At 32.9% G+C, this 24,355-nt stretch overlaps 2 protein-coding genes across 2 annotated transcripts; both read right to left on the bottom strand.

Annotated features, from left to right (window-relative positions):
- Positions 1-1,206: 1,206 nt before the first annotated feature.
- On the bottom strand, positions 1,207-12,057 carry LOC113513991 (probable cytochrome P450 9f2). The gene is made up of 10 exons (XM_026897977.3): positions 11,758-12,057; positions 8,815-8,978; positions 7,869-7,985; positions 6,669-6,874; positions 5,489-5,624; positions 4,612-4,698; positions 4,105-4,323; positions 3,707-3,804; positions 3,356-3,524; positions 1,207-2,119 (listed from the first exon to the last, which is right to left on the bottom strand). Exons 1-10 carry the CDS (start codon positions 11,964-11,966, stop codon positions 1,953-1,955), a joined length of 1,572 nt encoding a protein of 523 aa, XP_026753778.2. The 5' UTR covers positions 11,967-12,057; the 3' UTR covers positions 1,207-1,952.
- Positions 12,058-18,811: 6,754 nt separating this feature from the next.
- On the bottom strand, positions 18,812-22,446 carry LOC128200519 (uncharacterized). Its single transcript, XM_052894182.1, has 2 exons — positions 21,479-22,446; positions 18,812-20,954 (listed from the first exon to the last, which is right to left on the bottom strand). Exon 2 carries the CDS (start codon positions 20,947-20,949, stop codon positions 19,078-19,080), a length of 1,872 nt encoding a protein of 623 aa, XP_052750142.1. The 5' UTR covers positions 20,950-20,954; positions 21,479-22,446; the 3' UTR covers positions 18,812-19,077.
- Positions 22,447-24,355: the final 1,909 nt, after the last annotated feature.

Genomic DNA, 24,355 nt, shown 5'->3' with positions numbered 1-24,355 from the left:
AGAATTAATGTGTTCATTTAGGTAAACAGTGATAATTTACTTGAATTATCTAGACCTTTAGTTTTACGCTGGATTCTCCAGCGTAAAAGTCTAAAAATTTACATAACTGGTTATATCACAATTAAAGTTAGTTTATTATAGAAGACAATCTTACCTTATTAATAACTGAATAACTAACAGTAACGGAATGTGGTTCAATTATTTGACGAATTTTGTTACGAACAATTACTAAATCAAATTTTAACTCGTACGCGATCTTTAATTAGTCTAAAATAACATTACAAAAGTATCTTCAATGAAACAAACATGTAATTTCCTGTTATTTATTATAATAATGTATAAGAATATTCTATCAATTAAATATATAATATAAAGATTATTATATATTAGAATATAAATAAACAGATCTTTATTTAAATTATTAGTATATATTTGTTTATTCTATCGATTCTCATTTTGGACTACTGAGAAGTCGCACGTTTGAAATTAAGAAACGAAAACATTTTATTTCGCAATTGCGGCTTAATTGTTATTAACTTTTTATTTTTATTTATATATACATAGACGCTATGTATTTAGGTCTGAAAGATTGAATAGTAACTAGTACTTTAGAAAAATCAACGTCGACTTCCACGTATCATAACGAAGTATAAAACATTGATAAACGTTTTAAATGTTTCAACTATTCACACGAAACTTAAAAATTATAATAATTAACTTAATATATGAAATTTAACTCATAGTGGATAATAATTAAATGCTGACTGTATTAAGTTTTATTACTCAATCAATCAATCAATCATCTTTATTCATATACATCTGTTACAGATACTTATGATACGTCAGTCTATAATTATAATAATTACTATAGAAAATAATATTGATTTAAGAAAAAATGCAATAATTACATTTACAATACAATTCACATTAATACAAAATTCAAATCCATGCAGTTTTGTCATTTAAATAGTCATTTAATTTATAATATGCTTTTGTACAGAGAGTCCTTTTTATATATGTCTTAAATTTTCTTTCATTTAATTGTAAAACGTCATCTGGAAGTTTATTATAAAAACGTATACAGTTCCCCATGAAAGATGTACTGACTTTTCTAAGGCGATAACAAGGAACATTCAATTTGTTTTTATTTCTTGTATTGAAATTATGTATGTCACTGTTATTTTTAAAAATATTTATATTTTTACGTACATACATAATGTTTTCGTATATATATTGCGAGGGAACAGTAAGTATACCTGTTTGCTTAAAATATTCTCTAAGAGATTCCCGAGAAGGCAAATTAAATATTGACCGAACTGCTCTTTTTTGCAGTACAAAGATTGTATCGATGTCAGCAGCCCTCCCCCATAATATAATGCCATATGACATGATACTGTGAAAGTAACTAAAATATACAAGCTTAGCTGTTATTGTATCAGTTAATTGTCGGATTTTTCTAACAGCATAAGCAGCTGAACTCAGCCTGTTGGCCAATTCAAATATAAGGGAGCCCCATTGCAACTTATAATCAACTACTATGCCAAGAAAAGTGGTTTTATCTACAAAGTCTAAATCCTGGTGGTCTAATCTAATAGCGGTATTCACTTGCTTAGTATTGGATATGGAAAATCTGATACATTTAGTTTTTTTTTTAATTAAGTACTAGATTATTTGACGTAAACCATATCAAAACCTTAGACAAAGCAACATTTACATGGTCAAGGTTATGTGTATTTCTATTCACTTTAAACATTAGTGAAGTGTCATCAGCAAATAATACAATATCAGACAAATCTTGAACATGATACGGTAAGTCATTCATGTATATAAGAAAAAGAAAAGGACCCAAAATAGATCCCTGAGGCACACCCATTTCAATATAAGATCCACTAGAATTGACACCGTTTACTTCTACTATTTGAATTCTTGAATTTAAGTAAAAGGATACTATTTTATGTTCTAGCTTCAAATTTTACATATGTACCCCCTACAGCTTTGATATTAAAATCGCCTTGAAGAAGACGAATAGGATCTGAAGTGTTCTTGCTTTTGAGGATCTTGAAGTTCAGTACCAGATCTGTCACCAGTACTTTGAGCTCTATCAACGCAAATCTGGAACCTAATATAAAAATATACATATTATATTACTCAGAACGAAGTTATTGGTTATTCAATTTATAGAGTAAATATTTTATATATGAAACCAACGAAACACTTTCACCAAAGAAATATGGGTCTAAAATAGGTGTGTGTATGTGTTTTGGTTTGAAGTGTGGGATATAGCATAGAAATTACAAGGTACAGAAATATAACACCTTAGTTATCTAAAATGACAACACATGAGTGGTATCATAGGCGACTGCCGTATACTCTGTTATAGCCATGGTACTGTTCATGTCTATAGGGAATGGTTACCAATTTCCATTAGATAGAACGACAAACAAGCTAACGGCCTATGTTATATAAAAAAAAAAAGAAAAAAAAACACAAAATATCAAACCCAACACGTTCGGATAGGATGATACTTTGTTTTACACATCGCTAACAATTTCCATTTTACCCTCTAAATTTTGAGAAGTTTTAAAATCAAATACTCTTGGAACTCAAGTGCAAGAACTGCAAAAGTGAAAGCTGATAGAAATATATGTCTAAATTATCAGAATAAAATTGCTGACTAATCAACTTATAGCTTTTAAGGAGTTCTCATATCGAGCACTCTTAATTTTGACTTAATTACTCGATCAAATAAGAATTTTACGAACAATCAACCTTCAAGTGGTGAACCGACCGTAATTTAGAGTTTGGTAATGAGAAAAAAATGTGACAATCTCTTCTTATTGTACTAAAAACGAGCTAGTTATCTAGCTGTGAGACTATATTAAATTTTGGTTAGATTTAAAATATAACTGTAATCATCTACATTTCTGCCATATGTGTTTCTTAAATCTCAAATAATAAAGGAACTGATCTAAGCTACTAAAATGACCATCTGATTTATTGATGATAGATTCAACAGATTTTTAAACTTTTTTTTTTCATTTAAGAGTTTCCTCTTGTCGGTGCAACTAATTCATGCATCTTCCTCCAGCCAGCTCTATACTAGACCATATCCTTTATCTCCCTATACGACATGACGCCTAGTGTTTAAACTACAGTTATCAATATACAATGTCTATTAATTTTCTATTAAGTTTCCTATTTCTTTTTTATCGGTTATTTAAACTAAACTGCTAATTACTTCTAATAACCTTCAAACTAAATTGATTATTCTAGTTCGTCTGCATTCTCGTTTTAAATTACCAAGAATCTAAGAATGATTTAATATTTATTGAAAATAAATACGATAGTTACATACCAATGCAATTTCTTGGACCAATACCAAAAGGCATGTAGGTAGTTGGTTTTATATCAGCTATATTCTTATCCGAAAACCTGTCAGGGTCAAATACTTCAGGATTTGGATAGTACTTTTCGTCCATATGTATACTGTTTACCATGTTGTAAACAATGTCACCGGGTCTTATCTGCCAGAGAAGGAAAATAAATATTTTAAAGCCTATTTATTTAGTAGAAAACATTGTAATGGGGTTTAATATTCATTTTTTTTTAAGAAACAGATATATTACTTTTAATACAATTCAGGATATTCATTAGTTTAATATACTTCTTTTGTATTAATATTAGTTAAACTGTCACCAAAACTTACTTGGCAAGGTTTTCCTCCTTCTCTTGGTGGCGGTAGCACATATGGTTTACTGCATACGCGATCCATAAAGATAGCAACTGACCATTTCCTCAATGTTTCTGCAATAAAATAAACATATATATTAAAAGTATATATACGTAATTAGAATATTTAGATTCCCTTTTTTCTCATGGGTGTGATAAGAGGCGACTAAGGGAACTTAATGATCGAGCGATGGGCAGCAGCATCCCTTTTAGAACATCACCAAAGCCTAACTACGGTTGCCAATCCGCCTGCCAACTTCGGGCAAAACCCCCACTTGATAGTGGCCAATTTTTAGCAGTAGACAGTACATGGCTGATATGATGACGATGATGACATTTAGATATTTTAACTATTTTTTTGTACTTTTTGCTTACCAGACACTATAGCATCCAAATATTTCAACTTGCTCAAATTTTCATACGTCAAAGTTTTGTGTTCCTCTTTGTAGTCTCTGAGTTCCTGATACAACTTCTCTTGTATCTTTGGATTCAAAGCTAACTCGTGGATGCACATGGTTATAACTCCAGCTGAGCTCTCGAAACCAGCCGCAAAAAATATGAACACTTGGCTAGTTATTTCGTTTGCAGACCATTCTAGAAAAAGGTTTTCTTTTATTATTTTACATCAGACTTGTAATAGACTACTGATGATCCAAACAATAGCAAGTAGATTTCTTTTGAGTAAAGACTTCCAGCTACGTTTTTTATTTAAACATAACAATTGCTCAAGTTTTAATTTTCTCTGCTCTACTGCTACTTCGTCCTTAATGATTTGCAAGAAACCAAATTTAATTTTCACCTTCTTGACATGTTCACGGAATACAATTAAGTATTAATAAAACAATTGTTATTCTTTTAAAACGTTATACACAAATTACATACCTCTGGTAACGTTCCGAGATTTTAAACCCTCCTCAGTCGCAGCGAAACCAACATTATCTTTTTCATTGCCACTGTCTTTCAATGTTCCTGTAAAAATATTTTAATGTTTCTATAAAATCAATTATTGTTAGATCATTAGTAATGAGGATTAGCAACCTCATTACTAGTAATATTCTCTATCGAGTCAACCTTTGCGTGAAAACCATCGTCGTCAATTTCTAGTAAATTTATCAGGATAGACCAGCTGGTCATAATTTCATTCCCACCTGTCATCACTCACTGGTTCCCTGCCAGCGTATACCGATAGCGCAGGCTGAGTACGTTTTCATCATCACTCATTAAAAGAAATACGTCAATTATTAACATATAATGTTATCGTTTATATACAGGTGTTTGCTAGTTAAATCTATATTAAACTTATATTTATGTAGAAATATAATTAAAATATAAAAATCATATTCCAATATATCTATATGTTATTAAGTATATTTTATATTCGGTATAAAATGTTATACCACTGTAATAATAATATTAATGAAATTTTTATCAATTAAACAAATATACAGACTGATAGACAGATTAAATTTCTAAAAATTATTATTTTAACATCTAATGGTAGGATCATTAGATGTTATAAAGATTTCTCATATTAATTTCTCTTAAGTATCTCCTCTACAGATATACCTTAGTTTCAATGTTATTATATTAATGAGGCTTGCCTTATTTATGGCAATACGTTGATTTATGTCTATCAATGGTTCTATTTTATTTTTATTTTCATCTCAATGTTACTTATTACTAGAACTACAGACTATTCTGATTAATAGTTAAATAAATAAATAATTTGTTAAATTTCTCGTTTGATTGTTAATATTACCTTTAGTAGCTTCCATTAATAGGTGGATCATATCAGGTCGCACAACATTATTCTTCTCTCTATAATTAATTGTATCTTGAACAGTGTTTTTGAAAAAGTCCATTGTCTCTTGTGAGAATAATTTGACATTCGATATCTGTATCCAAATATATAAAGTATAAAAAAATATTTTCATACAATTCTGCAGAATGTATGTATATTACTAAATTTTGCTACAGCTTTTCTAAATGGTGATGTAGATTATTATGATCTTTGAATGTTTGACTAATTGTTACTTCATCATCATATGAGTCTTTAACCATCCACTGTTGAACATAAGCCTCCCCCTTGGGGGGTTTTTACAATAGTTGCCATGCTTGACAGATGAATTTGTAACCGAAGTGTCGCTTTGGAGATATTTTAGGAGAGACGCTGCTGTCCATGCCTCAACCATTAAATTCCTTTAGTCTTTTTTTTTTATTTATTTTTTATACAACTTAGAATGGCAAACAATCTGACGACCCACCTGATGGAAAGTGGAAACCGTCGCCTATAGACATAAGCAGTACCATGGACATAATAGAGTATACTGTTTCGCCCATAATACCCCCCATGCGTTGCCATTCCAGGGGACTCAGGTGTTATTCCTCTGTACCCTGTAAATTCACGCCATATCCCACCCTTCAAACTGAAACACAGTCATGCAAACACAACTGCTTCACGGTAGAAACACGAATGGGACAGAGGCACCCAAGCAATCGACTTTTGTACAAAGTCTCCCTCGACTTTACGACACCCACAGGGAAGGAAGGGGTGGCCTATTCTGTATTAGGACCTATTCTAAAACCACTCGGCAATTTGTTACTTAATTACAATTAAGTTAATAAATAAATAGCAAAGTAGATTTCAATTAAATTTGATATAGCATAATCTATAAATAATACACTTTTGTTAAGAGAGAGACTGAAAACCAGAGCTGTGCAACTGTACACATTGCACTGGGACACTCACAACATCATCTGATCTAGTTCTTTTTGCCTAATACATATGAGACACTTCTTATGTAAAATATTTCTGTATTTTTTGTTGTAACTGCATGTATTCCTGGCAATGAATATTTTCTATTCTATTCATTTACAACAGCAGAATACTTTGAATCCTAATTAACGTGAGTAAAACGTAACTAGTAAAGAAATAATACCTTGCTAATTATGGGACACTGAGCAGTAACAAAATGCATAATCTTCTGCTTGTAGTTGAAGTTGAATAAATTTGCTGCCATTCTAAAGAATTCATTATCCCTGTCCTTAACGGAGTTGACTTCAAGTCCGAATCCCGCTGATGCTATCACATCGACCGTATATCGACGGACAAGGTCGTCCACGTTGCTTTCATTAGAAGGATGTTCTGATATGACAAGAAGAATAATATCATCGATTTTACAATTCATAATCTTAAATATATTTCGTTGCTGGAAATTCTTGAAACTTAGTAAAATTTAAAAGCTCTATTGGATTAGTGAAAATACTTGTATTGTTTTCATATCTTTGTGATGGCAAAATCTTTTCCATAATATTTGATACGATGATATCATCATCACCATTTCAGCCGTTATTTGTCCACTGTTGGACAGGTCTTCCCCATAGACTGCCATAAGGAACGGTCCTGAGCCACCTGCATCCACTGAATCCCTACAATACATTTGAGGTCGTCACTCCATCTAGTGGGAGTCGTCCTACACTGCGTTTACTCGTACGTCGTTACCCAAGAATCTTTCTTTCATTTCCATCGGTTGTGACTTCTTCGAATTATGTGGCCAGTCCATTGCCACTCCAGCTTGCATATTCTTATGATGATATAATTATTATAGTTAAATTAAAGCTTGTAGAAGTATTACAAGTTACAAAGTCAGTAATTACTGCGTTATTTAAAATGCCATACTGTATTGTAACCCATTTATTATCGAAACTAGAATAAATTAAAGCCAGCAACTAGAAGTGTCGACAAGCTGTTTATAAATATGTCTCTGTGCCCAAAATATCGATGTCGATAACTACCATAAATGATCTAGGTATTTTATACTGTAAAATTTACAAGTTTAATAAACCGGTTGCATAAATTTCTTATAAGTGTTTTATGACCTATTACTAGTGTTCCCACTTTAAATCTGTATATTTATCTATTTTTTTAATATATTTATAATTTTACATCATAATATTTATTTAGTAAGTAATAACAAATAATGGGACAGATAAAGGAAATACTACGTGTCATGTCGTATAGGGAGGTCAAAGATATGGACTGGAATAGAGTTGGCTGAAAGAGAATGCATGAATTAGTTGCACCGACAAGGGAAAGCTCTTAAATGAAAAAAGTGAGAGAGTAACAAATACAACGATACCTTTAATGTAGTCAACTAAGTTCTTGCTGATTTCAGTCATGAATGGCAACATTTGCTTTATTTTGGAGCCGGTGAACGCTGGGCTGAGGGTTACTCGCATATCGCGCCATCTGTCGTCTGCAAATTACAATTAGTTATTTCCAATTATTCCTGAACCCTCTACATTCAGAGAAACACTATAGCATGTTTCAAATCACCACACTATCTCATGGAGTACCCCAATTAGTGATAGTCTACCCGAGGTTGTCAGTTTTACAAACTCTTTAATAATTTCTAATTGTAGTTTTCTTTTACCATTTACAGGGATAACTACAGTAATAGCGATTTATTTATTAATATTTAAGGATATTATTCATTTTATAATTTATTTAATTATAATTTATGTAATATAATTAACTGCTATATCCACTTTGTTTAAAATTTATCATATACAGGGTGGAAGGGACAGGTTAGCCAAAATTAAAACAGCTGATTCAGATAAACATTCTGAATCTGATAGCAGATTATTTTCCTACCGGAAAACCAGCACAGTCATATAATTAATAATTATTAGTTTTGATGCCGCCCAATGTATTTGAGATTTTTCGATTCACACGACGCGCGATACCTACACAGAGCGCTCAATGGCGCTTCTTCGTGGGTAGTTTCGTATGCTAGTGGCATTGACCTTACACAGCTGATTCCGCGCGTCGCGGTAAGTTTTTACTATGAATATTACATTTATATTTTTTTAATATTTCATAGTATGTCACTATACAGTATTATTATTTGTTATATAACATAATATCAAAGATAACATTATTTTAAAAGAAAAAAAAGGAAAAATGTTGAAAAATTTCCACTGGGTTTCAGTTCAAAATAATGGTCTGAATTCATTACTTTAGTTTATGCCAACCTGTTCTTTACACACTGTATAGATAAATACATATATAAATGTTTACTTTACCATGCATCTGTATCAAGCTGCTTGCTAACAAAGGTACTATGTCTCTATTAAAGAAATCCCTGTGATTAACAAAGTGATCGAAGTCCTTAACAGTGATTGCTTTTATCAATGTTGGCTCTCTGATAATGATTGCGGGTACAGTGCCTTCGATGAACCCGACATATCTGTAAATCAAAATGAATGGACCTTTTAAAGATTTATAATTATTTGCATGTACATAATCGCCCTATCAGAGGAAGAATTTGTACAAAAGTAATTTGCATGGGTACCTCTGTCCTATTCGTGTTTCGACTGTGAAGCAGTTGTGTTTGCATGGTTGTGTTTTGGTTTGAAGGGTAGAATATAGCAGTGAATTTACAGGGTACAGAGGAATAACACCTTAGTCCTCAGGAATGGCAACGCATGAGGAGTATCATAGGCGAAATAGTATACATTGTATGTCATGCATCACGACGGGCCAATTGACCTGTTTTCATTCTCACCTTACTATCCATACCTCACTGGTGCCCCTCCAGTGTATGCTGATAGAGCAGGCGGAGTTACCATTCGATGCGGAAATGGGGGACGAATTTACATTATATTACACAAGTTAGTGTAGTAATATAAACAACTGTACAAACAAATGTATTTCATTTATTTTTCTTATTGGACTAATAAATTCGCACAATATAACTGTTCAACTTGCAAATTGTCAGAAAATTCTGTCAGAATTGAGCAAATAAAATACTCATTGAAACACTTTGTTTACCTACTTATATATTACTTATACTTATATTATACTTCGTAATAAATTAAAACACGACACAGGTATTCGTATTTTAATTTATTACTATTTATTATTATTATTTATTTATTATAAAATAGGCCATCCCTTCCTTTCCCGTATGTGTCGTAAGAGCCGACTAAGGGAATGCGAGGGACGAGTAGCAGCGTCCCTTTTGAAATCTCCAAAGCCTAACTGGCGGCATTATGCTGTAGTGTCCCTGACACTACAGCATAATGCTGAGCACGGACCTCATTTTGCAGGTATTGCGACGCATGCACACATACACTCATCTTTGATGAAACTGTTATAATACGAATTGTTTTATTTTTCTTTTTTAATTTTATATTCTTTTTTTATATATATATGTAAATATTTCTTGTGTTATTCTTTATTATAATTCTTAATATATGACTTTTTTAACCCCTGTGTTGTCGCATATTTCTGTAAAATAAAGTTTCTTTCTTTCTTTCTTTCGGTTGCCAATCCGCCGGCTAAACGTGGCAACTACTAGTAAAACCCCCCAAGGGGGAGGCTTATATTCATCAGTGGACAGTTAAAGGCTGATATGGTGATGATAATTATTATTATTGTAAAACGACATGTTGCCACACCATCACACCATCCTGAGCGAATACAGAGACAATATGGTACATGAACTCGATTAACCGAAAAGAGAATGATTTACGCTCCATACATCAAATATTTTATTGAATTTAGTTGCTTTTTATTAGTTCACATATATATAAGGAGTAAAATAACTACTTCATATAATACAATCGAACTATTATTGTATCATAGCAGAGTTATTCTCTAACTCCTAACCAAGGAGTTTGGGGGGAAAGGGATTGTTAGTAATGGAGACTGAGACTCCCATTGCTAGCAATATACCCAACCAGGTCGACCTTCTCGCGGTTCCTCCTTAAAACTATCATGGTTAATTCCTGATGAATTCATCATGATGGGCTAACTGGCCTGTTTTCATTCTAATCTATTACCCTTCACTGGTGCTCCGCCAGCGTATTCCGTTAGCGCAAGCGGGGTTACGATTTCATTTTCACCCATCAAAAAATTAACCGAGGAGTTTACTATGGTTATCCCTAAACTCCTAACTTCTTCCATCATCAGCTTATCTGGATTACTTAAGGGAGTATAATACCTAACGGATTATACGTATCTATAGTATCTAAACAATTACTCTCTAGCTCCTAACCATTAAGGAGTTGTGCTTTCCATTATCATCTCAATAGCATGAAATAATAACTCCCAGAAGCAATCATTCAAGTAACTTGATAAAACCTAAGAAACGGTCTATATGTGCTTATAATATTCAGAGAATGGTCCCCTAACTCCTAATCCTTGAGGAGTTAGACCTTCTACAATCAGCTCACCTCAGTAACTGAAGTGAAGAGAGTATAGCAAGTAACAGACTAACATGATTAAAGCATTTAAAGATTGACTTGGTGACAGTGGAACCACTTTCAAAGAATCGCCAGCTCATACACTTTCAAGAAAAAAAAATTTTTGAAATCTGTCCACAATTGACGGAGAAATCGGTGGGCATACATATATACAGCCGAACATATAACCTCCTTTTTTGAAAGGGGTTAGCTGGGCCACCGTGGTGAATTTACAAGGAATCAAACACGATAATTTCCAAGGAGAATTCCACCTGAAATTCGACCTGACTGGGTTCTTTGGCAGCTTGTGATCATAATCTTAGTTACTAACAATCTCCGCAAGAATTTTCAAGATATCAATAAAGGTGAATAAAGTAATGAAGCACAAAACATAAGTAAGCGACACATATGCTAGGGTAAAGGGTTATTAATAATGGGTACTAACTAACCTTGGAAACCATTGTGAATAATTTGTGATGAATTCGTCTCCATGAGCCAATTAGCCTGTTTTAATTCTCGCCTATCATCCCTCACTAGTGCCCATCCAGCATATTATGATGTCACAGGCAGGGTTCTCATTCCATTATCAGACTTTACAAATTCTTATATATGGACAAATTCGTGAGAGAGAGAGACAGAATAAATAAGATAATGTAAAACAATTCAAAGTAACCTGATATGTAAATTAACACGAAATTGCGTCGCAAATTGTCGAAAATAAAATTAAGCAAAATTCAACTATATTATATAATTTAAATAAGAAACAATATAAAATCTTACTTCTCGTCCGGAAAAGCTCTGTAGACAGCGTCGACGTCTTCCCAAAAATGCTTCTTCGAAATGAAAGTTTGAAACATATTCCCGAACAAAGGAATACCGGGCACGAATTTGACATCTCTCTTTCTAAAGAAATCATGTATTTTATAATGAAGGTACAGATAATATGATATTAAAAATGTGGCAAAAAACATTAATAACTCCACAAACATTGTGGCGTCGTATGTTCACCGCGTGTATGGAAGCAATAGTGGAAGTGAAAACTCAGGCGCTAGATCTGCGGGCTGATTTTCAACCGACTTCAAGGAAGTTTTGAATTGACTCTAAATTCGGTTATATTTTTTTTACGTTTGTTACCTCATAACTTCGTCAGTTGTAAGTCAACTTGGAATTTTTTTTTTTTCATCTAAAAGGATTTACTTACAAATTGATCTCATGGAAATTTTATCAAAATCAGTTTAGTAGTTTAGTTTTTAAAATAGCTGGTTTTGCCATTATGGAAATAGTGCTCTTGAAATTAAAATCGGTTTTAGGTCGAACTAAATTTATTTCAAAAACTCCTTGTAATTTCTGACTTCAACGTTGTTTTTATTTTCAATCGACTTCAAAATGAAGGATATTCTCTATTCGGTTGTATGTTTTTTTTTTTTTTAATTTTTGTTACCTCATAACTCAGTTGTAAACCGATTTGGAAAATTCTTTTTTATTTGAAATGATACTTACGTAAGAATCCTGTAGAAATTTTAACAAAATCAGTTCATTAGTTTAGGTTTTAAATCAAAATATATGGTTTTACCACAACTGAATTTGGTTCTTTTTTGAGAAATACAATTTAAATATATACTCTTATATATTAATGTTATGAGGGCTACTTTCGCAACTCAAGGTCATTTATCATAACAACAGTTATAATACTTTATTATTATTAATTAATTTAGATACATTCCAACCGTTAATATTTCACTTGTTATTTGATCAGAATTATTTTGTTTAATTCCGCTATTATTAGTATGTGTATGACTGCCAATACTCGATTGATTAATCAAGACTCAGAAGTTCCACAACCTTCCATATTAGCCATAAGCCTCAGACTGCCATTTTGTTCGCGCCTGTTTTGCTGCACGTGTTTCACCTTTAAACGAGACATCATTACATAAATCATTAGATCGCTGCTCGGAGCCTAGTGTTAACCGTTCGGCACCTAAACTGTGAATGTTGAAATTGGCAGTCACACACATACCAATGGTAGTGGAATTAAACAAAATTATTTTGTTCAAATAACCAGCAATATGGACTTCCGCAAGTTTAGTTAATATAGAGTTCAGTAAAATATTTCAAATGCAATAATGAACAGTTCATTACCACTTCTATCAACTATGTTACTAATTTTAAAGAGCAATATGCATGCACCTACAACCTGGGACGCATGTAACAATGTGACTTTGTTTATACTATTTTCATTAGACTAATATGAATCACTCAATACTTATCACTTGCGTTTAAAGGCTGCGATAACCGCTTACCATCAGGTGGGCCATATACTTGTTTGCCACCTCAACGGTTTATAAAATAAACTTGTCAATGAACCAGAATTGCACACCAAATGCTCCATAGATTCCAATTCCACACTGTAATATCTACAGTCTCATAAGCTAAACTCATGTAATGTGTGCGATCATGTATCCAGTTAAATTTCTCATGTTGAGCTTCATCTGCTTTGTCATAGTTAAGTTTATCCTATTCTTCTGCTTTATTTTGCTGAAACTTCTTATAGCTCTTTAAAGGTTGACTATATTAAATCTCTCTTTGGTATAAGTTCGGCATTGTATATAAAATCTTTTTCATATGTCCAATGTTAAGTAAGTACAATAAACATAATAACAACTTGTTAGATTCCTAGAAACCATTCAATAACTTACTGTAAATATATACATAAAGTTAATACTGTATGTTCAACAGTAAGTATTGCGTAATTTCTAGTAATACAATTACTCGAATACCAATGAAATAAGAACAATGTTTTTCGAGTGTATGTACTTGCATAGAAGGAAGAAGGGGGAGAGGGAGACCGAGACATAGTTACATCAGGCAGATCAAGGAAGGAGTTGGTGTCGTGTCGTATCAAGAGGTGAAGAGACTCGCTGAAAATCGTAGTGAGTGGCAAGAGCTCCACCGACAAGAGTGCAGCTCTTAAATAGGATAGATAGATAGGTAATTGCATACTTATGCTAAATATTTGGCGTAATAGATAGCCCGAATTGGATCTTGAATTTTTATAAATGTGATGTTAATGTTAATGTTGCTGATGATGTTAATGATAACATGACGATAATTTATACTACACATCAATTTAAAGAACCGATCGTTTCTAACCTCGCGTTATTTTAATAGCTTAACAATATAACACATATGTAGACCATAGTTTTATCTGCCACTTTGTCTGCATATCTTGGGTGAGTTGATTAACTAGAATAAATATAGCCTGGACTTAATAATATTTCAGTATTAATAACAGTATTTCCGAACCGATACGACAACATAACCTTAAAGAAAAGAGCATATTCCTTTTTAAAAGGCCGGAAGCACACCTGCAATGCCGTAGGTGTTGCGGGTGACCATGGGCGGCGGTAGTCACTTACCATCAGGTGAGCCGCATGCTCGTTTGCCCTCTGTATTGTAAAAAAAAAACTATTGTTAAGTATACTAATAATGACACTAATAAACGGACTGAAAGAAATGTCCTTTACCAAGCAAATTTTAATTAAGATTGATTCGATAAAGATGTTAAGTGACAATAGACTTACTTTTACATATATAATATTAGTAAATATTTATTTTTATATAACGTAGTATTTTTTTTTATATAACGGCATTCTTGCAATCTATTTAAAAATGCAGCTTGCCGAACAAACTTTGGTCGCGAATCACCTATCGTCCGCATAACGCGTCTGTATAACGATATTGTAAAAACAAAGCCTGAACTTGATATTCACAAAGATAGTCACTCTGTATTCATGGCTAAATTAAAATGTTGATGTACCTCCCCATTACATTATCTTTATTTATAATTTATAATAATTTAAATACAATTTTCCATTATTTATATTGTATTTGCTACGGTAACCGCTTACCATCAGGTGGGCCGTATGCTTGTTTGCCACCTCAGTGGTATAAAAAAAAAAAAAAAAAAAGTATTATTCATATTGTTAATATCTTTACTCATATAATGACATTTAATAATTTAATTATATTTTAATGTTTATCAAACACAAGGCATGTTGTGGTTGCCTATAAATGTAGGAACAGTAAGATCTAATCTGCCAGTGTATTGTATTAAAATGTTTAGCTGTATCATATGTTGGTAATCCTATAAATAAATAAATAAATTTTGCATTAAACTAGGGATATTAGATTCGTCAAATTCTTTCGAACCAACTTTCCTTTGCAACTTCGGTGGAATACGTTCCGCGAGCTTACGTCTACTGCATTCTTCGCATGCCTCGCATTTCAGCTGCATTTATTTCACTTTCATTTTCATTCGTTGGAACATTTTACTATTAATTTCTTACTAGTATAATATTACAAATATAAAAGTATGTTTGTTTGTTATTTCTTAACGCTTTAACGGTTTGACAAATCGAATTGAAAGAGAAGACTTGCATTCAGGGTATCCTTGGAATTCTTTTCTCACTGCTTGCCATTGCCATTTCTCAATCATTAAGTTCCCTTAGTCGCCTCTTACAATACCCACAGGAAAGGAAAGGGTGGCCCATTCTATATCAGGAGCACGCGGTTATGTAATACTTAGAGCAGGAAAAAGCAGCTGTAGAAATACTTAAGCAGCACTAATTTCAGAGTAAAATTTTTATCTACAACTTTTTTATGCAACTTAGAATGACAAACAAGCTGATGGCCCACATGATGAAAAGTGGTAACCGTCACCTATAGACATGAGCAGTACCATGAGCAGAACAGAGCATACTGTTTCGCCCATGATACCCCCCATGCGTTGCCATTCCTTCGTGTGGGTAGATAAAATTAAATCAAAAGTAGATGAAATGATTTTTAAAATCGGTTTTGGAGTTTATCCATTTTAAACAAAAAAAATCTTTCCCAATATTAGTGTCGATTGATATATTGATTTCATATTGCATATTGTTGAGCGATCATAGCAAAGTCAGTGAATCTGACAATCGGATCCTAATTGATAGTTGTTCATCTTGTACAATTATATATCGTGCACTTAATGACATTTAATGCAGTTGTTATTTTTGCCTGAGACATCATAATCAGTAAAAATGGACTCCAATTGGTTTTTGTATAGATTTTATAATCGTTTCCATTCGTGGCATATTTTAGCGTCGAATGCTATTCAGTAATTAACAGATTTATTTTTCTTATACAACTTAGAATGGCAAACGGCCCACCTGATGGAAAGCGGTAACCGTCGCCAATAGACATAAGCAGTAGCATGAAGAAAACAGAGTATACTGTTTCGCCCATGATACCCACATGGGTTGCCATTCCTGAGGACTCAGGTGTTATTCCTCTGTACATTTTAGCTTTTTAGCTAAATCGATTGTTAATAACCGCCATTACAGGTCAAGGAGAAATTCACGCTGTTCCGTTATCCTTGAATCCGTTACAATAGATCAATTGACGTAACTGTATCCTCATCTACCATGTCATCCTGGTACTCCTCTAATGCAAACCGATAGGTTAGCCGATATTTCTTTCGTAATATTTTTTCTTTAAATTCACATTATATCAATTATTTCTGTAAAATGAATATCTGTAGTTACGAAATACAAAATGTAAACATACCATTCAGGGGAAAAACTTAAAAGAACAATAATAACACGCGCCACACTATCAAAACCAATTGTTTGATTCTCAACACATGTTATTTCGATAAAAGTAATAAAGCAATGAACTCTGAAGGCCAAACTTATAAAGAATATAGTCAGCTTCAAACATAGATTGATAGGTTTTTCAGTTTTAAAATTTATTAGACGTTCTATCTCGGTACTGTAATGGAAGTCATTACTTCATATTTGTACAGGTGGACTTTTGTGAGCGACACATTGATTTCCGCTTGAGATTACTGTATGTTACAGAGGATATATTGATAGCAATGGGAACCTTCCCATTACTGACAATCCCTTCCCCCCATGTCTATGATTAGGACGATTTCCATTATTGTCCACTAAGAATAATTCACCATAATGGGCTAACCAACTTGACTGGGGACAAAAGGACTGTTAGTAATGCGGACTATAAGTCCCATTGCTAGCAATATACCCTGCCAGGTCGACCACCACGTAGTTACTTCTGGAAACCATCGTCTGACCTCTGATGACTAAGAAGACAAGTTCATGATTGGAACTTGGCGAATAAGGCCAGAACTATTTCTGTCAATAAAATTACCACTAGAATTGGATGAATATATGTAATTGTAGTATGTATGTATATCAATAATTAGTAGTACCGCATTCGAGTATTCTGACACTACCCTATGGTTGATTGGGAGAGAATGCTTTTAGCATTAAGTCCGCCATGTACACATATTTATACTAATGAATAAATAAAATAAATAAAAAATATTGTGGATGCAGAAATATGGAGCTCTCTATTGCCTTAGTGTTAACAACAACAACACAACACAACCAGATTCATTTCCAAAATTATCCTAATTGAGAAACAAATTCGTGAATTTGAATTACAGCAGTAAGCAAAATGCATCGCAATAATACCACAGAGGTTATCTATGAATAGTGTCATTGTTTTTCAATGAAAATACACTGTTTACGTAATTGTAGTGAGTTCTAAGATATCTTTTAAAAACGTGATTGACTTAAATTGCAACAAAAACTGAATATCATAGGAGTTCATTCGTAATAACATTGAAGTAATAATAACTAGCAATAAAGTTTTTTTTTTTTATTATACAACTTAGAATGGCAAACAAGCTGACGGTCCACCTGATGGACATGAGCAGTAGCATGGACATAACAGAGTATACTGTTTCGCCCATGATACTCCCATACGTTGCCATTCCTGAGGACTCAAGTGTTATTCCTCTGTACCCAGTAAATTTACGTCATATGCCACCCTTCAAACCGAAACACAGCCATGCAAACACAACTGCTTAACGGTAGAAACACGAATGGGACAGAGGTACCCAAGCAATCGACTATTGTACAAAGTCTCCCTCTGGTAAAGTAAAATATATAATAACTACTATAGTATTTACTAAGAGAAATTTAATGAAGAAGGTTTTTGAAATATATGAAATAAGCACACTAAACGATTGCTTACAAGACAAACGTACTTAATTCTAAATGGTCATGCCTGAGATATGTAAGTTGGCCTCTATAAACGAGGAGAGGGAAACACAAAGAATTTACTTTTTTATTATATTAAGATTTTAGATAATAATTGTAAATTATTACATACTTATATAATTACAAATAAATTGGCAAGATTACCTAATCACAGCATTAGAGCGATACCTTTTCTTCTAGCTTGTTATCTCCATAAAACAGCGTGTCGAGCCACAAAAAAATATTATTTCGATTAATCGACACTTAACTAAATTTTGAAGGTGGGCACCTTCAAATTTTATTCCAAAAATCCTTGATTGATCTGCAGAAATTAGGTATTTCATGAAGCTACTTTTTCATTCCATTTATACTACTACAAGCAAACGGTCCACCTGATAGAAAGCGGCTACCGTCACTAATGAACACCTGCTGCACGAGAGAAATTGCTTGGTATCATGCATCAAATAACAGATAATTTGTCTATTGTTTTTCATTAATTGATGACCTTCGTGTGTTCATTTTATTATTATCAGTAAGTGATGTCATTATTAAATTATTATTTAATACTTCTGTTTATGTTATACTATTAATAAATGTAACTATGTTTTTATATGCATTAATTGTTGCATGTTTACAACATTGTATGGCTTAGTAAACATATTCTCCTAAATCTGATTACAGATCCCAGCAGAAAAGTAGTGTTTTGTCTAATAGGTCGAAGCTTCACACAGAGTTGTAACTAGAGATGGGCAATCCACCTGGGTGGGTTTAAAGTCTGGTGGGTAAAAACCGGGTGTTTTGGGTTTATTGGGTTTAAACCCCATAAACACCCAAATTTTTGGGTGTTTATGATTTTGTACTTCATCATCGTCATCTCAGCCGCAAGACGTCCACTATACTGGACATAGACAATATTATTATGCAGCCTACAGAATAAAAAACTTTTAATTTGATTTTGAGTTTATTAAGAAAGAGATGAAAGTAAAATGTAAAACTACAGTCAATCACTGTCAGATTCAGAGTTATTACAAGCGATGAATTGTATAGGTTCGATAGGCTCTATTTCGTCTAAACTGTTATGTTCATTTACTTGCTCAATGAAAGCTTCTAAGGTATTTTCTTCATTAAACTGAATGTCCTCGCATTCAGCTTTATGTTTAAGATTCCAGTTATAACAAATGAATGAAATTTTTTCAGTTCTTTCAGTTGTAAGTCGATTTCTTTTGTTATTATGTATGTAGCCTTGGATACTAAAGGAACGCTCAGTGGCTGCCGAAGTACAGGGAGCTGATAGAATACGAATCGCTACTTTGCTTAACTCAGTGGAACCACAAATACCTTTCCACCATATTAGGGGCTCAATGCTATCTAATGAGCTCCATACAAATCCTCTGGCCCAAAAGTTTTCTTTAGCTTTATAACACGCCAAATCTGCCATTACATTTGACAAACTTAAGTGTTGGCTTAAATTGTAGATAAACTCCATACCCTTAAGTTCTTCCTCTTGAGTAAGTTCGACTCCTAGAGTCCTGGGGTCTAGAATATATGCTGCAAAATGTATTGGCCTCATTGCCATATTGCATCTTGAAGATACTGATGTTAGAATCTGCTGTTTGCTTTCTTCGCTCAATGTCGAAATCTCATTTAATGCAAAACGTATCTTAGCTTGTACATCTCTAAATGTAATGTATGTGCGATGCAAACGATTCTGGTCGCTCTCTAAGTAAAATATGCTTTCAGTGACTGGTTCCAAAATACTTATACATTCCCCTGTCTTCGTCCAGAAATCATCACTTAGAATTAAATCTTTAATATCTCTTGAAATTACCACATCTTCTCTAACTGTTAATATTTGCAAAGCTATCTTATTTGCTTTCAAACTTTTTAACGAAGTAACATGACTTCCCCATCTTGTAGCACAAGGCAATTTTAGTGTTTGTGTAGAATCTTCACCCTGCCTTGATTTTATCAACAAGGAACTTAATCGTTGACTCCTTTTAACAGTTTTTATTATATTTATGGCTTGCATAATAAACACAGTTACTTCTTGTATCTTTACAATATCTTGGCACAACAAGTTAAGGATATGTGCACAGCAACCGAGAGGAACAACATGTGGATATTTGAGTTTTGTTAATTCGAATGCCTTTTGTATATTTCTAGCGTTATCGCCAATAAGTACAAGAAACTTATTTGCTCCATACACTTTCATTACTTTTTCAACTTCTTGGCTAAGGTATTCACTAGTGTGAGGATTACTTTCTGTATTCAAACTTTTAACGTATGCAGGTTGAGGTTTTGATATAAGAAAGTTTATTATTCCTTCATTTCTTAAATTAGACCAGCCATCGCACTGAAGGTGTAAGTAACTACAAGCATTTAGTTCCTCATTTAACTCAAAACGCATTTCTCTATATATTTTATCTAAGTATTTTGTCGCTAAAGCTTTACGTGAAGGTATTTTAAATTTTGGTTGCAATTTTTCGAAAAATTGTATCCATAAAGGATGTTGCACCATCGATAATGGCGTCCCTGTTACAAATATAGCTCTCGCTAATTCTGTTTTTATATGATCATCGGTGTCTTGAAACTCAGCATTTATTGTAGTGTCAGCAGACGACGAGGGGCTTATAAAAGAATCATTTGTCTCTATCTCTGACAGTCCAGACATTTTGGTTTTGGACGAGCTATCTTTTATAAGTTTCATAGAGTCTTTTAATGTTTCTGGAGATTTTGGACAAGTGATAAGATGTTGAAGCATTTTGGCAGCATTACTGAATTTGTAGACCTTATTACAAAGCTTGCAAGAAACAGACTTGTTTGGTAAAGTACGGTAGTGCTCCCATATGCGTAAATCTTTAGGTCTCCCCATTGAACCTAAAAAAATGAACGATGATTAGTTGGTCTGACGAAAATTCAACAATAGAGTGCCTATTTTTTTACAATGATTATTTCTTGTTATTTACAATAAATTTATTAAAAAAATAATAAAATAAATACAAAAAACCTTTGTAAAATTACATCTCCTCGGAGGATTAAACGCAGACGCTAGTTTATTATCGTATTGTTCTGTATTTTTCTCAGCAACTTCTTTAATTCGATTAGGTACTTACGCATATTATGTTAAAAATAAATATCTAGTACACATCTTAGGCTATCCACCATTATTATCCAATGACGACTCTCAGCTAACTATGCACTATCATCCAAAATAAACGTGTATGGAAAATTTTATCCCAGTCGGTTGAGGATTGAGGATAATTGCATCAACATACGAACATACCTACATACTTTTATTTACATAACGCAAGCTAAATAAAAGCTTGTAATAATACATCTAATTTTAAGTTAAAATTGTTAAGTGATCATGATATAATTGTATCATTCAAAAATCCACTTACCTTTAATTATTTCTTGTTAAGTATAAATATTATTTCAAATCTGCTCCCTTAATATGCACTTTTTTACTGCTTTTCCTACCTAACACGTTACCAGGAAGTCACGTTACCAGAGTCAGAGTAATAGTGAACACGTTTGACAGTGATTGTCGTCGCCTCATATTCAGCGTCGACGAATAGGGGAATCCCCAGTCATAATGTATTGCATGCGTGGCGGTCTTACTTCAAATCCATAAACAAAGAGATAATTACAGAACTCGATACTAGATGGCGCTGTTTTTGTTTGAAGAAAGTTTGCGGGCTAAAATACATAGAATTTCATCAATGACTTCCACAAAGAACAACATTTCTGTTTTTTCTAAGTCCGTATCTCTTCCGTATATTTCATAAGATATAAGCTTGGGCTACATTGTTATGCAACGTGATTTTGTCGCTGTCTTGCTAGCAGGGTTGACAGATATACGATTTAAATCGTACTCATACTATTATTTGTCTATTTTTTAATGTACGATCGTAAAGATTATGATCGTAATTCGCACAAAAACATACGACTTTTTGGTTACCTGGCAACATTTTTATTATGAAACGAACATGCTCACATCATCAGTCACATGCAACAATTTATTGGGGATTTCCCCTTCACATCTGGCAGTCCTGCTTGCTAGAATATAGGTAAGTCAGCCACAGTTACTGACGATCGATATTTAAAGGGTATTGTTTTTGTGCTAAATATTTCATAAAAACGTTATTTAATACTTTGTGGATTATTAATTTAGTTGATAATCACTGGAAGTAAAATGGATGCTAATTTGAGAGATCAAGATCTTCGTATAAAACAGTTAATAAAAGAAAATCTACGTAAGTACTCTTTTTATACCTAGGTAGGTAAGGTATAATAAACACAAAAGGTACTTAGATCGCGTGTGTTCGAAGCATTTATTCTAATAAATTTAATTTAAAATTGTAGAAAGAAAAAAATGTCTGCCAAGCCGTAGCCGAAGCCGATCTCCAAATATATTTGGCGATAGTGAGACCCAGTGTCCAGATGATTTACCCAGCGTCGTCGCAACAAAGAAAAAAACGAGGATAAAGTAAAAGAAAATTTACTGAAAGAAGAAACAAACTGTTCTAAATGCTTAATTTATGGAGAAGAGGATAAAAGAAATGAGTATTTCGGACTGTTAGTGGCTCAAGAATTTAAATATATACGGCCATGTGTGCGAACGAGGTGTTATGAAGAAATTTTAAAGTATCTACGGGAAGCAAAAGGCCAACATGTTGATCAACTGCAACATGAAAACACTGAAAATTAATTACTTTCATTTTATTATATATAGATTTTTAAAATTTCCTGAAATATTATTAGTTAACGTTTTATTTAATATTGTAGAATTGATCAATACAATTTATAAAAATAATTTATTGGTATTACTTACATATTTTCAAAAAAATACGTAAAGACCTATTTTTTTGGGTGATTATGGGAGTTTATGGGTGTTTATTGGGTTTTTACCAAAGCACCGGGTTTAAACCCGGTGCTTTGCCCATCTGTAGTTGTAACCTTTTTGTAATGTTATGGCGCAGAGAGTTATAGTCTTCTTTTTTCCATAATGTTGTTGTGGAAACTATGATTGCTTTTTTTCTGTATGATTTTGTATGTGTTTAATTGGAGATTACAAATAAACGTTTATTATTATTATTATCATCACAAACTTTTAATTTTAAGTGTACATTAATATTAATTTTAAACCTATGACATTTGACACCCATGCTTTGAATAGATTTAAATATAATTCCGCAAATTATAATATTATAAACTGTGAGCTAGAAGATATTGTATTTTAGTATAATAACTAGCGGTTTCATTTACGTAGAACATTGATTGGTCATTAACATTGGTTGAATTGGTTGTTGAAATAGCTGAACAAACATTTTATGAACTCATATATCATATTGTTCTTACAAACATTTCTACTGCTTGTCATAAGCCCATTCGATTTCTTGAATAATTTACATCATATTTTTAAAAATAAAGTAAGAGGCTAGAAGAAATAGGAAACCTACAATAATACTCATGACTATGAATTATTCAGTATTTATCATTCATAGTCTATAATTGAAAGTAAGAAATCTTATTTCCACTACATGAAATTAGGAGAAAACAGCATTAACAAAAATGACCTCCAGAGTTGTTTAAATAAAATTTAACCCTTTACGACTACAGGACCTATTAGACCCAAGAGACTAGACATTTAATTTCATAAAAGGATTTGGGTAGATTTTGGTAAACCAGTATGGAGGCCTAAGTTGTCTGTTATAGAATTTCATGCTATGCCCGTGGTGGGCATTGGGTGTTATTGACAGAGGTACAGAGATTAATTTCCGATGGTTGAACAGCGCGAAGATCCTTTAGGATAAGTTTTAAAACTGCGGGCTCATTGGAAATCCAACTCCGCATCCTCGAAAAAAACAGCAGCGCAAACGGTGACAATATCAGATGTTAATTGTGCTACTTGGTCTAAATCACACAACGATTTCATGTAGTCATCTACGTAATAATGCAATAAGCATTTGTAGCTTTAATTTACACGTGTTCATACCCATGAGTGTCCTTTTTCATGAATTATGCAATAAATAGTCTACGGCATATGCCAGAAATAACGGTCATTATCCTGAAGTCTTTTATGAGCCTGTTGTATCTCCAAAGAAACCTAAATGCAACTTCGTGTTGTTTCTTAATCTGAACTTGTGAAAACATCTCCTTAACATCGACCATCATAGCAAATCGACCTTCACGGATATACTCGTAAGGACTAATAGGAACTAATTTTCTAATAGATTTAAGTCAAAAATATTAAAATACTAGCGGCCCGTCCCGGC

This window comes from Galleria mellonella, unplaced genomic scaffold, assembly GCF_026898425.1.
Source record: "Galleria mellonella isolate WM207_F2 unplaced genomic scaffold, CSIRO_AGI_GalMel_v1 utg116, whole genome shotgun sequence".
NCBI lineage: Eukaryota > Metazoa > Arthropoda > Insecta > Lepidoptera > Pyralidae > Galleria > Galleria mellonella.
Note: the sequence above shows the minus strand (reverse complement) of the source record. Positions and strands in the feature narration are given on the sequence as shown.